This window comes from Lytechinus pictus, unplaced genomic scaffold (assembly GCF_037042905.1).
Source record: "Lytechinus pictus isolate F3 Inbred unplaced genomic scaffold, Lp3.0 scaffold_20, whole genome shotgun sequence".
Taxonomy (NCBI): Eukaryota; Metazoa; Echinodermata; class Echinoidea; order Temnopleuroida; family Toxopneustidae; genus Lytechinus; species Lytechinus pictus.
In genome coordinates, this window is record NW_026974141.1 from 16,359,307 (window position 1) to 16,378,082 (window position 18,776).

General features: G+C 35.7%; 1 protein-coding gene across 1 annotated transcript; it reads left to right on the forward strand.

Annotated features, from left to right (window-relative positions):
• The first annotated feature begins 11,507 nt into the window (after nucleotides 1-11,507).
• LOC129283036 (uncharacterized) lies at nucleotides 11,508-16,672 on the forward strand. The gene is made up of 3 exons (XM_054918870.2): nucleotides 11,508-11,545; nucleotides 12,240-12,493; nucleotides 15,822-16,672. Exons 2-3 carry the CDS (start codon nucleotides 12,277-12,279, stop codon nucleotides 15,914-15,916), a joined length of 312 nt encoding a protein of 103 aa, XP_054774845.2. The 5' UTR covers nucleotides 11,508-11,545; nucleotides 12,240-12,276; the 3' UTR covers nucleotides 15,917-16,672.
• The last annotated feature ends 2,104 nt before the right edge of the window (nucleotides 16,673-18,776 follow it).

The following is an 18,776-nucleotide window of genomic DNA, read 5'->3' on the forward strand; positions in this document are numbered from 1 at the left end:
TTTTGAAGTCAATGTACAAAACATATTTCAGCTCGGAAATCGAACTTTCATTATTTTGTTTGATTTTTAAAAAGTGCTCTGTAAAAAAAATTGTTTCATGGTCTGAATATTATTTTCTGCTCGCGCAGCGCTCGCAAAATTTGATTTGTCACCTATTTTTTCCCTGTATTCCTCAAAGTTCTCAAATATCCCTATCCGCTCGCATTATTTGATTGTTAAAATATGTAACGACTTCATGGCTAACTGCAAGCAGCCGTTAAAAGATCTTTTTTTTATCAGATCACAATGTACATTAATTTTTTTTCGCAGTAATTATTTAGTTGGATACACATTTCGTTTAGGATCACAAACATTGCCCAGAATGTTTAAATTTTAGGACAAAATACATGAAATTAAAAAAAATAGCTCGCGCTTCGCGCTCGCACTATTCAAATAAGGCTTGTGAGATTATGTTGATTTATAATAATAAAGCTTAGACGTGACTATTAATTAGGACTACCCCTTCAAAGAAACAAACAAAAATAAACTTCGAGCGGCCGATCGGGCAAAATGTGGCTGAAATAAATTTCCGCCCCCCCCCCATATTGACGAAGGCTGGATCCGCCCCTGTTGCATATAGGGAGATGGACTTTTTCTTTTGTAAAGTGTGCTTTACAAAAGAACTTTGATATCTATATTAGTCATATATTCTTTTAAATCGTGATTTTCATTAGATACTGATAAACACTAATACAGCCACGTTCTCGTATATTTGACCAAATTGTGACACATACCTCCACAAAGAGTTCATTAATGTGTTATTCTAGTCGTATGTTATTCTAGTCATGTGTTTTCCTACATCCTGCTATGTCAGGCAAAGTCACGTAATATTTTGCTTTGAAATTCGTCTATCCTAATGAAAGAAAACTTACCCATGAGGTAACTCGAAGCTGTTGACCTGTGATCTATCATGGTCAGTGTAGGGGTGGGAGATGTGAAGCTAGGAATAGGACCAGTTACCTCATGGGTAAGTTTTCTCAAATTTTAATTTCTTTCCTTAGGTTAAGCAAATTTTATAGCAATGTTTTATGTAAGCATTTCTGATAATTGGATGCAGAAGTTACGTAAAAGATGTGAGTAGAATATCACGTCAATAAGCCAGTTCGGAGTTCCATTCTGCGCATGATCAGAAGAAGGTCATTCGGACTAAAAGTGACATGATGGTTTAATATCTAATGAGATAAGCACCAACATTGATGTCTGGATTATTCATATGTTCTTTTGAATATTGTTTTTTCATTAGATCAAAAAAAAAAAGAACAATGCGTCCACTAGCAACTGGTATTTCACAGTTGGCCAAGTACATTGTGATAGCAACTTGTTAATGCATTCAAAGTAAAAATGCAACACATTCAAAGAGTGTTCATTGGTGTGCTATTCTAGTCACCTGGTCTATACAATTATATCTGCATCCTGCTATGTAAGGCATGCTTACATAATATCTTGCTTTGAAATCATGATGTGAAGGTTATTTGACAAAATTGCCCATGATGTAATACCGAACTGGTCTATTACTCTTTATGAAGGTATTTGATGCATTTCTTCTTTGAATTACAATTTACATTGGCCAACTGTTAAATACCAGTCGCCAGTGGCGTAGCTAGGATTTTTTTCCTGGGGGGGGGGGGGGGCACTGAGGGGACATTTTTTTCTGTGTGTGTGTGTGTGTGTTTGTGTAGGTGTCACAGGGGCGGATCCGACTTTTGCTAATAGGGGGTGGGGCCCGAAATTATCTTCACATATATTTTCCCCGATCAGTCACTTCTTAGCTTTATTCTTATAAAACAACATAATTATGAAATAATCTCATAAGCCCTACATAAAAAGTGCGAGCAATTTTTTTTTTTTACTTTCATGTATTTTATCCTGAGAATTTAACATTCTGGGCAATGTTTTGTGATCCTGAACAAGATGCGTACATAAATGTAACTAGATAAGTACTGCAAACTTTTAATAACTGTTTTAGCATGATCGAAAAGGGACCTGTTAAGGACTGTTTACAGTTACCCACGAAGACGGTACATATTTCAATAATGGGAGCGCGAAGCGCAAGCTAAACAATTTTGACATTCCGACCTAAAAAATGTAATTCTAAGCACTTTTAAAAAAGCATAAATGGGTTAGGTATGTTACTAAACAATTGGTGCGAGCACGAAACGCGAGCGGAAGAAATTGAGATTTTAGACCTAAAAGCGGGACACTCTATTCATATTTTGTAAATCATGAATAGGATATGGTTAATTTGGGTATCATAAATAATGCGAGCGTGAAGAGTGAGCAGACAATTATTGATATTCTGATCTGAAACTGGATAATTTAAGCACATTTTAAATAAAGAACATGCAGACTATCTCAATAAACATGCGTGTACATGTTTTAGATTTAGACCTGGAATCTGGGCATTCTGAATACAGTTTTTAATCATGAAGATCAATAATGCAAGCGCGAGCTGAAAACATTTGATATTCTGATCTGAAAAGGGTCAATTTAAACACTATTTCAAGCACTGTGTAGGAAAATTGTGAAGTGGATGTGGATCGCACTTAATTAATGATGCAAGCGCGAAGCGCGAGCTTATATTTTTTATTATTTTAACAAAGGACCGGGACATTCTAAGGACGTTTTGTCATCATACTATCTTCATATTATTCCTAAGCTTGTCGATATTCCATTCTGAAAAGACCCAATTGAGTTATTAGGAATTCATGAAAATATTATTTTCTTATTTGTTAACTAATATGCGTAATGAAAGCGTGAATGTTGTTGCTTTTAAGGCTTGAAAACTGGAATTTTATGTATTTTGTAATCATAAATACGCATTACAATGGTTAATACATTTTCAACAATTAGTGCGAGCGCAAATCGCGAGCTGAATTTTTAAAATAAAATGTAATGAAAAGGGGAGCTTGTTTGGTTATAGAATTGATATATATAGTACTCACCAATCAAAATGCGAGCGCGCAGCGCTAACTTAAAAGCCTACGTTTTGACAATCACATCTGAAAATAGATCTTTTGAGAACTTTATGGAAAACACGAAGACAATAGGAACTTGGCAAATCAAATAATGCGACCACGCAGCGTGAGCTTAAAATGTTGATATGTAGACCATAAAACGGATATTTTACAGAGCACTTAAATTTGTAAATGAAAAAAATAATGAAAGCTCGATGTCCGAGCTGAAATATGTTTTGCATATATTGACTTCAAAACTTGATATTTTAAGCTCCATCATGATCAGCCTATTAAGCAAGATATCAATCTCATTGTACAAGCAATTTGAGCGCAAAGCGCGAGCCAACATTTTATACAGTAACATGAAAGATTTGGGTTTTATTTCAAGTCTTCCCCTCACATTATTTTATGCACTCGTCTTCCTCCTCTTTTTTTTTCTTCCTCTTTTTCTTTTTTTCTTTCTGTCTTTTTTCTTTTTTTTGCTCCGCCAATTTTTTTTCAGGGGGCCACACCAAATCTGGGGGGGGGGGGCACGTGCCCCCCGCCCCGCCCCCCCCCCCCCCCGCCCCCGTAGCTACGCCACTGCCAGTCGCTAAACGAGCCATTGTTGTTTTCCCGTATCTAACAGAAAGGACAATTCAACCGAATACTAGACGAATATAAATAATCAAGACATCAAAGTTGTTACTAATATCTCATTTGATATCAAACCAACATGTCATTTGAGTTCAAATTCTCTTCTTCTGAGCGATCTTAGTTGGATATAAAGTGAGTTCCAAAAGAAATTGATAACTATTTTTCAAAGGCACTGCACAAATTCCACTCAGTCAAAATGAACAAGATTTTACGAAGGCTACCTTTAATTTTCTTTATAAAGCACATGCCATTAATTAAGAGATTAGTTCAATTACAGAGAGGCTATAGCCCCTCAAATCAATTGGTGTCTGAATCCAATTGTTATATTATCTTTTGATCGATTGCACTTTAACTTTCAACTATAGAATAAATGCCGGGTATAAATGAAGACAAAGCAATACAAGATGTACAGTTCATATATACATTTATTGAATATTATTACAACTTGATGACAATAAACAAATAATATATTTTTTATTTATTTGTTTATTTATTTCTTTTCTATATTTTGAACTGCAGGGTAGGCCTGTTCAGTTATGCAACAACTGTTTTCCAAAGGCGCCCTGCAGTTTAACAAATAACTCAACATCAATAGCAATTCAATGTGTGTAACAAATAATAAAGTAAAAACAGAAAACGTTATATACATATAGAGTAAATCAATAAGTATCATGGAATCATTATTCAGTGTATGACAATCAGAATATTAATGATTAACACTATTTTTTAATGCTTGGAGGGACGTGCATTTTTGTATATCACAAAATATACTATATAGTCCGGGTTATAATTGAGCAAGGTGCCACACGGAAAAGGAGAAATTTTCATATAGTGCATCTAGACCAGTTTTTTACGCTGAATATGAATATATGAGGTAACCATGCTGTATCCTGAAAATTAACCCGTGAGGTCGCTTTTTTCAAAATGGCCGCCAAATTTTCAGAACATTTGAATTTTCGTACATAGATTTTGACATAAACATTCCATTGCCACAAAATTAGTGTCATATGAAATACAAATAAATTTCCTACAATTTGGTACCATTTATAGGGGATAAGTAAGTCATTTGGCTGAGATTTTAAGTAGAAAACTGCATTTTTTGTCATTTTTTTCCAAAAATTGAAAATTTTGCAAATACATGATTTTACATAATTCTAAGAAAAATGAATCAATTATCTTGAAATGTTCCAAAAAACTTTAGTGATATACTATTATTATATGGATGAAATTCCAACTCTGTATCATTCTTCTTAGCAAATTTATAAGGTATCAAACTTGAATACTTCAATTTCAGAAATGTCGCTTTTTGTATGCATTTTCATAGACTAATACGTATAACATGTATAATATGTATAATGTATAGAGTTACAAATTAAATGCAATTATCTCTGCTCATTAATCACTTGGATAGTTAAAAATAGGCTTTTCTCTATCAGCTACATAAAACAAAATGTTGGCACATCAAGGCCTAACACTCTCATGGGGTGGGGGTGTCGAAGCCCCCCCCCCCCTTGGCTATATCATGTTGTTGTATATTGCCTATTTGTTGAAAAAAAATCACTGTTTTTTGGAGCACCCATTGAAGCAAAAACAGGCATTTCTACTATACAGTACAGCCACTTTGATTGCTTTGAAACCACTTGGATAGGAAAGAGTAGGCTTTGTTCTACCAGCTACATCCAAAGAAGTGGAACATCGAAGCCTACCCCTCTCGGGGGGGGGGGGCTTTTGCTTAATATTGCATATTTATTTGAAAATTCACAATTTTTGACCCAACATTGAGGCCAAAGAGCGTTTGTGCTTCAAATGTTGTGCACCCAATTTTATTGATTTGAAACCACTTAGGAAAGAGTATAGTTTGTTCTACCAGCTACATATAAATAAGCACTGGCACATCGAACCCTAGCCCTCTCAGGGGCTGTCTAAGTCACCCCCCTCTATATCAAGTATATTGCCGATTTATTGGATATTTCACCATTTTAGATCACCCATTGAGGCAAAAGCGCGTTCCTACTTTACAGTATAGTACAGCCAATTTTATTTTCTTGCAATGACTTTGAGAAGAAAGAGTAGGCTTGGCTCTATCAGCTACATAAGTGCTGGCAAATCGAAGCCTATCTCCTTCAGGCGGCTTTAGAAGTTACCCCACTAATTTTCAGTATTTGGCTATTTGTTGAAAAGTCACAATTTTGGAGCCCCCATTGAAGCAAAAAGGTGTCTCTGATATATAGCTCTGCCACTTTTATTGCCTTGAAACCATTTAGAGAGGAAAGAATAGGCTTTGCTCTATCAGCTGCATAATTTTGTGCTGGCAAATAAAAGCCTACCCCTTCCGGGGGCTGTCGAAATCAGCCCCCTCACCCCTTTGCGTTATTGCCTATTTATTGGAAATTCACAATTTTTGAGCCCCCATTGAGGTAAAGAGGCATCACTGATATATAGTTCTGCCACTTTTACTGCCTTGAAACCAATTAAGGAGGAAAGAATATGCTTTGCTCTATAAAGAAGTGCTGGCACATTGAAGCATACCCATCTGGGCGGCTGTCAAATCACCCCACCCCTCTTGCATTATTGCCTAATTATTTGAAAATTCACAATTTTTGAGCCCCCATTGAGGCGATATGCACTTCTGCTGTATAAAACACCCAATTTCTCTTTCTTGAAACCACTTGGAGAGGAAAGAGTAGGTTCCCCTCTTTCAGATATATATAACGAATTGCTGCCATATCGAAGCCTGACCCACTTCAGGGGACGATACATGTAGATGTTACCCCACCTTTTTTACGATTTTTGCCAATTCATTGGAAAACTCGCCATTTTGGAGCCCCCATTGAGGCAAAAAACGTGTTTCTGGTATATAGTAGAGCCACTTCTTTCTATGTACCTGTTAGAAGAAAGCCTACTCTTTCCTCTCCAAGTAGTTTTAAGGCGGTAATAGTGGCAGAACTGTATATCAGAACCGCCTTTTTGCCTAAATGGGGGCTCAAAAATTGTCAATTTTCCAATAAATAAGCAATAATGAAATAGGGGTGGTGTGAATTCAACAGCCCTCTGATGGGGATAGGCCTTTTTTGCGATCATGTCTTTATATGTAGCTGTTAAAGCAAAGCCTATTCTTTTTCTCTCCAAATGTTTTCAAGGGTGAAAAACGGCAGAAACATAATCAGAAATGACTTTCTGCCTCAATGGGGGCTCCAAAGTGGTGACTTTTTCAATAAATAGGCAATGCAAAAGGGATGGGTGATTTCGACAGCCTCCTGGATGGGGTAGGCTTTTATTTGCCTGCACCTTTATATGTGGCTGATAAAGCAAAACCTATTATTTCCTCCCTAAGTGGTTTCAAGGCATTAAAAGTGGCAGAACTATATATCAGAAACGCCTTTTTGCCCCAATGCGGGCTCCAAAATGGTGAATTTCAAGGGGGGGGGGGGGTAATTTCGACAGTCCCCTGAAGGAAGTAGGCTTTTATTTGCCTGCACTTCTTTATATGAGGCTGATCAAGCAAAACCTATTCTTTCCTCCCTAAGTGGTTTCAAGGCAGTAAAAGTGGCAGAACTATATATCAGGAACGCTTTCTGCCTCAATGGGGGCTCCAAAATGGTGAATTTTCCAATAAATAGGCAATAATGCCAAAGGGATGGGGTGATTTGAACAGCCTCCCGGAGGGGGTATGCTTTTATTTGCCTGCACTTTTTTATGTGGCTGATAAAACAAAACCCATGTTTTCCTCCCTAAGTGGTTTCAAGGCAGTAAAAGTGGCAGAACTATATATCAGAAACCCCTTTTTGCGTAAATGGGGGCTTCAAAATGGTGAATTTTTCAATAATTACGCTATAATGCAAAAGGGATGGGGTGGTTTCAACAGCTTCCCGGAGGGGGTAGGCTTTTCTTTGCCAGCACTTGTTTATATGTAGCTGATAGAGCAAAGCCTACTCTTTCCTCTCCAAGTCATTGCAAGAAAATGAAATTGGCTGTACTATATAGTAGAAACGCACTTTTGCCTCAATGGGCGATTCAAAATGGTGTAATTTCCAATAAATATGCAATATACATGATATAGAGGGGGAAGGGTTGACTTAGACAGCCCCTGAGTGGGATAGGTTTCAATGTGCCAGCGCTTAATAATATGTAGCTGATAGAGCAAAGTCTAAGCTTTTCTCTCCAAGTAATTGCAAGAAAATAAAATTGGCTGTATGATATAGAAACGCCCTTATGCCTCAATGGGTGATCCAAAATGGTGAAATTTTCTATAAGTAGGCAATATACATGATATATCAGAGGGGGTGACTTTGACAGCCCCTGAGAGGGCTAGGGTACGATGTGCTAGCGCTTATTTATGTAGCTGGTAGAACTAATTCTACTCTCTCAAAGCAATAAAATACTATAAAGCACAAACACTTTTTTACCTCAATGTTGGGTCCAAAATGGTGAATTTCCAAATAAATTGGCAATTAGCAAAAGGGGGAGGGGTGACTTCCCCAGCGCCCCCCCCCCCCGGGAGGGGTTGGCTACGATGTACGTGCCACTTCTTTTGATGTAGCCGGTAGAACAAAGCCTACTCTTTTCCTCTCCAAGTGGTTTGAAAGTAATTAAAGTGGCTGTATTGTATAGCAGAAATGCCTTTTGCCTCAATGGGTGCTCCAAAAAACAGTGATTTTTTTTTCCAACAAATAGGCAATATACAACAACATGATATAGCCAAGGGGAGGGGCTTCGACACCCCCACCCCATGAGAGTGTTAGGCCTTGATGTGCCAACATTTTGTTTTATGTAGCTGATAGAGAAAAGCCTACCCTTAACTCTCCAAGTGATTAACGAGCAGAGATAATTGCATTTAATTTATAACTATATATTATACATATTATACATGTTATACGTATTAGTCTATGGAAATGCATACAAAAAGCGACATATCTGAAATTGAAGTATTCAAGTTTGATACCTTATAAATTTGCTAAAAAGAATGATACAGAGTTGGAATTTCATCCATATGATAATAGTATATCAATAAAGTTTTCTGGAACATTTCAAGGTAATTGATTCATTTTTCTTAGAAATATGTAAAATCATGTATTTGCAAAATTTTCAATTTTTGGAAAAAAATGACAAAAAATGCAATTTTCTACTTAAAATCTCAGCCAAATAACTTACTTATCCCCTATAAATGGTACCAAATTGTAGGAAATTTATTTGTCTTTCATATGACACTAATTTTGTGGCAATGGAATGTTTATGTCGAAATCTATGTACGAAAAATCAAATGTTCTGAAAATTTGGCGGCCATTTTGAAAAAAGCGCCCTCATGGGTTAATTTTCAGGATACAGCCTGGTTACCTCATATATTCATATTCAGCGTGAAAAAATGGTCTAGAAGCACTATATGAAAATTTCTCCTTTTCCGTGTGGCACCTTGCTCAATTATAACCCGGACTAATAGGAGTAGGTCTGATACTCTGAAGATATAGACGAAATACACTCTGCAAACTTATGTAGTATAGAATGTAAACTCAAAGCCAATCTGAAACCAATCTGACTGGAGTTTAGAAGTGAACCTTTTTTTATAACAGCCTGGTCAATACTCCAGCTTTTGGTCAACGAAAACAATCTGTTCGTCATAACTTTACTCTGAATTGGGGGAGTGGACCAGTTAGTGAGAAGGGGGAATGTAGTGAATAAAAAACCCATAAAATGTGTGTACGTCAGAAGTTTAGCTGGAAGACGAATGAGTAATACTTTCTTTAAAAAAAATTGGAGTTGATAAACATAATTTCATGTTATACTTCCTGTATAAGTATTAATATTGAATATGTATTGATATATTATTGAATATGTGAGATAAGTCTTATCATCACATAACGCAAAGTTACAGAATGGTATAAGAAATACCAATTAAAATGAGATAAGATTAAATAAACGTCCCTGTTTATTACATATATATGTCCTTCACGGTGTTAAAGTGATCGGCTCAATCACAAAGAATCGACAGGAAGTTAACACAAAAACTTTAAATGATTGGAGTAATCACACAGCCACTCCCCGGGATTGTCCCGGTTAGCAAGGGATAATCTGACATGATCTGAACACGATAGGTAGCTGTGTGTGGCTGTGTGAGATACACAACATCATTGTAGAGCTCTATAAATCAACCTCTAAAAAAAAACCACGCATGTCATATATTCTTATATTCTGAGATTATTCAACTAATCTTTATTAATTAAAAATATATGTTAATCTTTCTTTTTTCAACATTGACTGAGTTGTTATATTTATAATTATTCAATTTGCTGTGTTCTTCATCCCTTTCAATTATGTTTCGATTAATTCGCCCTGGACGCATTATGGAAGACTAGCAATATCATGCCCCATGTAATGTCAATGTTTGATTGGAATATTAAAACATAAAATCAGTTCTAAAGCAATTACACGAATATATATATATATATATATATATATACATATATATATTCGTGTCAAATGCTTTAGAACTGATTTTATGTACTGCACTCTTGGTATGAACCAAACATTTGTTAATTTTTCTCTAACTTTTCACTTCTTTTTTTTTTTTTTTTCAATATTACCCCAGTTTATTTTCTATCATTGTTCTTTAATTGCTTTTGCCCTATTTTTTAAAATTATTTTCACCTTATGAATATAATTATGTTTTTATGTGCACATTACATGATAATAAAATTAAAAAAATCTACATCCCCTTTCAGCATCATTGCTCTATTGGTTTAGCAAATTGGCATATGAATTACCTATACGGCATTGTAATTACCTATGGACGACCTTTATTTTGGCATGATAATGTGACAATTGATATTGAATGGATACTTGACTTTGTTATAGATATTTTTTTACCTGTTAGGATATTTGAGTTTCACCTCTCCATCTGAAAGCGTAAAATTATGAATTTCTAATAAAAAGCTCTACTTATAGAAAAAATTATATTTATTATTTATACGAGGGCAAGAATAATTGTATTCTTATTCATTGTTTTATATTAAAACCAACTGACTATTCTAGATTCAGATTTTCCGCTGTCTGTTGAAGATCATTATAAAGCATAAATATTGTCCCTCTCCTTTTATGTTATTATTGTTTTACCATTCTTTTTTCTTTCTCTTTCTTTCACTTTCATTGCTGGTCATTTTACCTTCTTGGTCGCTTGACTATATTAGAGATTTGCATCGGCAGAAAGGCATTTTAGTTCATGAAATACAAAAAAAAATAGATGCCTGTAACCATAATGTTCCGACAACCTTATTGTAGAAAATGAAAATGGCGTACCTTTTTGTCTTATGAGTTCATAAGTAAGAATAAAATCTTTGTACTTTGATGTAAACTGTTTTTACTCTAAGCTAATCAGTGTAAATTATATATAGGCCCTAGTAATTGACAAATGTAATCAATCTTGGTTTCTTTTGTTTCGTTTTGGTATTCAGTCATCTCGGGTTAAGTTTAATTATCGACGCTATTGCAGACTTATAAGAGAACGTGTACGTAGAAAATACATACAATAAAACCAGAAAGCATTCATCATCCACTAAAAAGATTGATACAAAATGGCTAATTAAGAAAAAGTAAGATGAGATTCATTTTCACCATTGGGAAGAGCGTTAATAATCGAGACGTTAAGATTAACTAATGAAGGACAATAGCATGGTCTTAATTACTTTGTTATGTGGTGTTTATTCTTCATTTCTTCCTCTCCGCAGGGAATAAGACCAGTTCATGATTTTCATGACTGGCTTACTAATTCTAGTTAATTAAAGATTCTGATTTGAGCGGGGTTGGTGGGACGTATCGGTAAAGATTATATTAATGCAGAAGAGTATATAATGGAAGGAAAGTATCATCATAAACATTATCTCAGATTGTTCAAGAGAGATTACATATCTTCTTCTTATTCAGTGGTGAGTATATCCTAGAGGTATATCTTAGTGTTGCAATGAGTTGATGCATAGGCTTAATAGCAATACCAGCAATGACCAGCGGCTGGTATAGTGGTATCATGGGTTGAAATACTTCAGAGATTATTATGTTTCATGTACAACATGAATTCGTTTTCTTTGGGAAATATTATTCTGTGCGAGCGAATGAATCGAATAAAAAATGAAAGTTCGTGTTAGAATCGTGTCATTTTATTTTCAAGATAGTATAGAGATATTTTTATTAACCCGAATATCAAGAGGCTTTGCGTCTACTAGATACAATATTTTACATTTACTTGACCTCGAGCTTTCGATATTCTTTTGTCCAAATAGACGTAGGAATTTTTTTTTTCTGTATTTAAAACATAAAATGCGTTGATTTCAAGGAAATTCCCACGTATGTATGAATACTCTTTCTCTTATCATAATGCATATCTTATCACATTGTTATATTTTCAAGTGTTTTTATATTTTGTTATACTGATTTGGGATAGTCTTTTTAGTTTGCACTCTGCGAAATCTGGATCGTGAATAACAGTGTAGTAGCCTCGGCCTACAGCGAGAAATATAAAGCGCTTAACCGTGTTCCGCGCTATGTTCAAATTTTTATTTCTCTAAACAAATGTTTATTTACCAATTTTGCAACACTTAAAATAAAAATACCATTCGTTTACAGATTTCATCCCATCATCGTTTGACCCTTACAACTAAACATGGCTTCCAAGATAATGCTGTTAATCTTCACTGTTGTCATGGTAACTGCCTTGGTAACTGCAGAAACTTTCGATGATCTCACCGATAATGATCTTAATGAGATGGAAGCTCTAATTTTCAAAAGAGCTGATTCAAATGAAGTTGACATCGGAATGGACTTTGATGACGACGATATGGAGAAACGAGGCCGTGGAAAGGGACAGGGAAAATTTTTCCGTGAGTATAGGTTCCTAATATTCATGATATTCTGATATAAATCACCCTTACTTAATTGTTATTGTTAATGATAACCAAGCCCTATATCTGATCAAGGTGACCATGACGGAGTTAACTTCTATAGGGTGATATAGCTGGTGGTATCAAGACTGGAGTTAACTTCCTATATTGTAAGGTGATTACTTGTCAGGAAAAATGGTCTTCTATATAGTCATTAACTCACTTTGCCCTCTCGTATACACTCTAAAAAAATGTGAAAAGTGTGCAAATGGCCAAGGGGTGACAACTTTTATTTTAGCTTTGAATGCTGTCATTACTCGACCCTTATAAGGAGTAATTAACCTGGTGGGTGCTTCCTAAAGCTATTAGGGAAGAGCGACTTTTAACAACGACTGGTGAACCTTTCTTACGCGCTAAATATTCACCAATGAACATTTAATGGTGAACATTATTTACCAAAAGAAAGGATCACTAGTCCTTCTTAAAGTCACTCTTAACTTACGAACAGCTTCATGAAACCGCACAGTCCTTACTTTGGGAAGTCATTTTTGGAAAGCAAACTATTATGGCATAAGCCAAGCAAGAAAAACAGATTTGTTTTAAAATACAAAATATTCTTCGTAAGGTTACAAAATGTGTATATTATTTCGAAATGCCTAATTGTTTCTTCAATGAAATATGGCATATTTAATTTTTCGAAATAGAAAACTGAGCCAACACATCGCTTCTGTACTACCAAAAAAGTTATTTTTCAATGGTCGCTCTGCTAGCATGCTTATAATATAAAACAAGATAAAACGACGTACTTAATCGTGGAGTAATCGTAGTGATCTTATAAGATCGTATCAGATCATATGAGATTAGTCTTGGAAATCGTATTGATCTTAGAAAATGTTTGAATGGTTCCAAAATTTTCTCGGTCACTTGCGAAAGACCAATCTTGGCTTTCGTAAAGGATCTCACGACAGTGGGAGGAGGTATCAAGTAATAGGTCCAAACTATTTCATTTATGATTCTTGGTATCCAATGGTTGATTGGTTGATTCTATCTAGTGGCGTAATGAGCCAACAATTTTGAAGAGGGGGGGGGGGGGGGGCAAGATATGGCGCATCGATCGGGCAAAATTTATCGAGTGTTGTGAGCGAACGAAGCGAGCGAGCAAAGATATCGACATTTTTCATTACAAAATCTAATTTTGGTCATTTTGACATAATATTCAGAAAATCCCATATTCCACCTTTCTCTCTTTCATTTTCTCTTTTATTTTTCTTGAACATATTTTTTGTTGGGGGAGACCCCCAAGCCCTCCCCCATCTGTATGCCGCTGATTCTATCTGTTGGTACTGTCCGATGCAGTAGAGGCCATCCTCTCAAAAAACTTTTGGGACCGCGCGTCATTTTGTCATTTCCTTTTCATTTGTCAGGTTTTGTGTGTCAAGTATATTCCAGAATACTATGGCAAGAGTTCCCTCTTGGAGAGAATGTAGTGAAGTTGAAAGTGGGAGGTACAGGAAAAACTAGGGCTCTCCCTCTTTTTAAAGCTATAGCATAAGGGAATATTGATCTATAAACTGTATCATAATGGAATTGGATTGATGATAATAAATCATGTGAAAAGGAAGTGTCATGGATTGGGCGTTAACATACACAAGACATCGGCGTAACAGGGGTCGGTGGCCGGGGGGGGGGGGGGCAAGAGCCAAAAATTTCCCGGTAATATTATTGTATGAACAGGCGTAATGGTGTAATGAGGCGACGATTTTAAGAGGGCCAGATATTGCGTATCAGGCAGAATTTATCTTTAAAAAAAAGTTGCGAGCGAGCAAAAATTTTGACATTTTTAATACAAAAATCCAATTTTGTGATAGATTTTGACAAGATATCCAGAGAATAATATATACCACTCTTTTTCTCTTTCCATTCCTTTTTTGTGGTCTGTATGCCACTATGAACATGATTCTTTGCGGCAGTAGCGTATAAAGAGTAAAAAAAACGAAAGGCGCAGTATGGCGGATGTGCTAAAAAGCTGCTTAATATAAGTCCCGAGCGAGCGAAGCGAGCGAAAATAAAATTTTCATGAGAAATTTAACTTTGAGATATTTTTGACATTATATTCAGTAAATAAAATCATATCCTACACCTTTCCTCTGGTTTTCATTCGTCCTTTTTTTTATTGGTTGTAGAACTTTTGGGGACCATGGCCCAACCCTTCCGGCAGTGCTATGCGGTTGGGGTCCGTCTGGAGCCCCCGGAACTTCTTGATATCAAAGCCATTTAAACCTCGCAGATTGCCGCTATTTTCAATCAAATCGCGGGTATATACAGTATAGCTTTTACACAACACATTTATTCAACCCATTTGAACCAAATATTTTGAGGGGGCAAAACATAGCAATGTGGGAAAATTTGTAAAAAGTCGCCAGCGAGCAAAGCGAACTGGAAAAATATGCCTAATGAAATTAAATTTTAATTATGTCATAGATATCCATTATATTAAGCAAATAACACGTTTCATTGTTTCCATTCATTTCATTACACGTTGTCTCCTTATAACTTCTTTTATTTCCTCTTGGGTGTACGCCAGTACGCCAGTGATTGAATATAAAGATTAATGTAGGAAGGGTCCATACAGGGGGCGTTATAGAGCCATTTGAAGGTTATAGATGAAGAGCCCCTACTGCATGGGGTCTGGGGCAAAGCCCCGGTAGCTTATTTGCATAAAATTTAGCAAGCTTATGGCACAATGTTGTATGCAGTCCATCTTTCTTCTCGCTCTTTATTTTATATCCTCGGCAGCCCGGTCATGTTATTAAGGTTTTTTTCTTGTCCCTTTTCTCTGTTTTTCAATTTAGCTTTTGACTATTTCCATTCTACCTTCATTTCCCGCTATTGTTTGCCATTTTGTAATCTTTTAATTCATTTCCCATCTTGCTATTGCATTACATAGGCCTATTTCGGAATGATTTGTTCTTTCTCAAATGTTCTTTCGTTCCTTTTCCAATAAATTTTTTTCTCTTTCACTTTCCCTTTCCTTTTTCCTTTCCTTTTCCTCCTTTCCTTTTCCCCTTTCCCTTTTTTTCTCCCCCTTTTCTTTTATTCCCGTTAAAAAAAAAGTTTTCCCGGTTAAATCCGCCAGGGGGCAGCTTGCCCCCCCTGCCTGTTACGCCACTGACACAAGATAAAACTCTCAATCAATAGTAACATTTCAGGCAAGAAAGAAAATAAATGCAATATCACTTTCTTATTACAAATATATATTTCATAAATGTGTGTGCATTTATACTCATGTGAATTTTAATTCTGATTATTGTATTTTTCTTAAATACAGGCTGCATACATCCATTAAATGGATTTTCATGTGTCTGTGATAAGCGATATCGCAAAAGTAATCCCAAATACTACCGGGTATGCGGACATCAGTGAGAAGCCGAATATCCGACACTGGAATGGACCGGCATTAAACTCGGATACGAGAATCCATGGACAGACATCGAAAATAAATCAACTCCATTTATATTGAAGGTGCAACCCAAATGTGGATGGATTATAACACTATTTTGCATGCCGTGATACCATGACTTGGTAGTAAATTAAGTTGATATTCGAGGAATCGAGGATTGAGTTTTCTAAGCCTTTTGGAAGACTAATTTGTGGAAAATGCAGGCTACATAGATGGCCTTCTATGAATATATAGTTATATTGGAATGTTGAATAGATGTATTGACAAACCTACGATTGTTAATTTCCAAGGGAGTTTGAATAATAGTTCCGAATGTGTTTGTATTTGTTAATAGTTTATATAATGTTCGATGATCAATGAATCGCACACAGTCATGTAGCCGACTCCAGACATGACAAAATCTAATAATATTATTGCAAAATAATATCGGTCGGTAAAGAGTTAGCATATAGTGAGATGTAGGCAAGCTTTTTCGGCTTTCTTTTTAGCCGTTGCAGTGCGCCTAGTGTGTTAACACGCACGAAAAAAAGGAAAATTAAAAATAGCGATCCAATTGTCAATTTCCGGCTTGTGTATGAAAGTCTATATTACGGATTTCACTCTCGTAATAATTATTTGAATATGATTAATTGTTAAATATCCAAGACAATTGACAATCTTCGGAGAGCCAATTGCTTGTTATATATCAATAAAATCTGGAAACTCATTACACACAAGAATTTATCCCTCTATTGTTTTGATTTGTTTGTTAACTTGCTCTATTCCATGACTTGACAATGAATTGTTATATGGATCCTAATCAAAATAATGATTGGTTGAAATCTATCACGTGTCTTCTAATTTATATGATCATGGCTTGGACTGATGAGTGATTATACTGAAGATTCATTGTTTTGACATGAGGATGGTTTTCACAGAACAATGATTCACATCTTAATACCTGGTATCTAAACAACAATTTGCTATTACCCACGTTTGTGACAGTTGGAACAATAAAAAAGTCCGGTTTACTTCATTCAAATTTTAACTTTCACCGGATATTTTTTTAGAAATTAAAAATTGTTCATTTTGGGAAACCTTACGATATGGGCAATCACTGTTTTCATTTTCACCGACCTTTATCATGGCTATCATGCCAGCTTGGATTTTTCAAACCTTAAAAAAATATTTTTTTTCAATATCTCGGTTTCAAAATAACCTGCAACTAAACCACATTTGGAATCTAATGTTATCAAAATAATCATCTTTTTATTTGAGAGAGAAAAACATTTTATGGCATTGTTAGTCTTTTCTGATAATTACCATACTCGATCTCACGTCAAATAATAATAATAATAATATGGAGCTTTTATATAGCGCTTAATACAAAACAGTTTCTAAGCGCTTTACAATTTAAACATAACGTGAATAAAACAAGTACAATTTAAATAGAAACATAGTATGAATATGTAGGAGCTGTATTTTATATTTTATTAGCTCTAAGTATACGCGGATTCTTCAAACACAGAACAAGAACAGATGAAGAGATAGATGTTGCTGGTTTGAAGGTCAGTGCTCAACTACCTTAGCTTGGCCGGGCATAATTTATTCTTCATTTCTTCTCTAGGCTTTCTTTGCACAAGGTACTAGATTTCAATACATATTCAAATTAACTTGGAGGATGACAATAACAGAAGTAACGCATCATCATCACTAGCGTACCTACGGGGGGGGGGGGGGGGCAGAGGGGGCAGTCTGCCCCCCCCCCCTGACGAGTCACAACCCATGCAAAGGACGTATCCCTGCCCCCCCCCCCCCTGACGAGCTTGAAGACCTTTATTGCCCACCCTGACGAGCTTGAAGACCTTCATGATTCAGTCAACCAAGAGAGAGGAGGGGAGTAATTAACATAGCTGAGAGGACCAAGAGATAAAGGAATTTGATAACAAAAGGAATGATCAAGTGTGGGGTGCAAGGGATGAAGGATTGATGAGGATAACAAAGGAGATGGGATAACAAAGATAAATGAGGATAAAAGGCAAGAATGCTGATGGAGACTAAAGAAAAGAGGAAAGTAAATTGGGGTTATTTTGGAGTAGAGCAATGTCCTGAAAATGAGAGAGGGGTTAAAGATCTCTGTGAACTCTGGTTTAAAAGTAATGAACTTGTAACCAAAACAAAAATGAACAAACAAAACTGCAATAAACTTGAATACTGTACAAACTAGTTCCCTACAAATATAAGTGTACAAGAGGTAATTGACGTCAAAGATCAAATTGTATATAATTTTTATGATGCAAATTATGCAATAATCTCTTTACCTTTCATTAAGAGAAATGTTACACCAGGATACCACACATTAATTATCTAACATATTTTCTGTTCACATGATCAATGTAAACATTAATGCCATATAGGTTCAACGAACTTTGACCATGTCGTGGTATCAACCTGAAATCTTAACCAAGGTTACGTTTTTAAAACGTCATAACCTAGAATGTATATTTATCTAAAGTTAGTTCATGACTTAAGGTTAATAAAGTATCACTGATGTTGATACAACATGGTCATAGTCCACTGACCTTAATTGACATTTGACATTGATCATCTGACCTGGAACTCATGACAGATGATAAGTGATATACTTGAATGTTCTTGTGTCCCAGTGCCTTTCCATTGACGAGCGGATACCATGCGTGAACATAGGGTTTCGAAAAAGCACCCTAAGAACATTTTCCATGTTCTGAAAATGGCATTGGTGTGTGAAACATTATACCCTTAACAAGTATTGGAAACATAACGGGACCCTTGACTTAAATTACTTTGACCCCCTAAACAAGTATG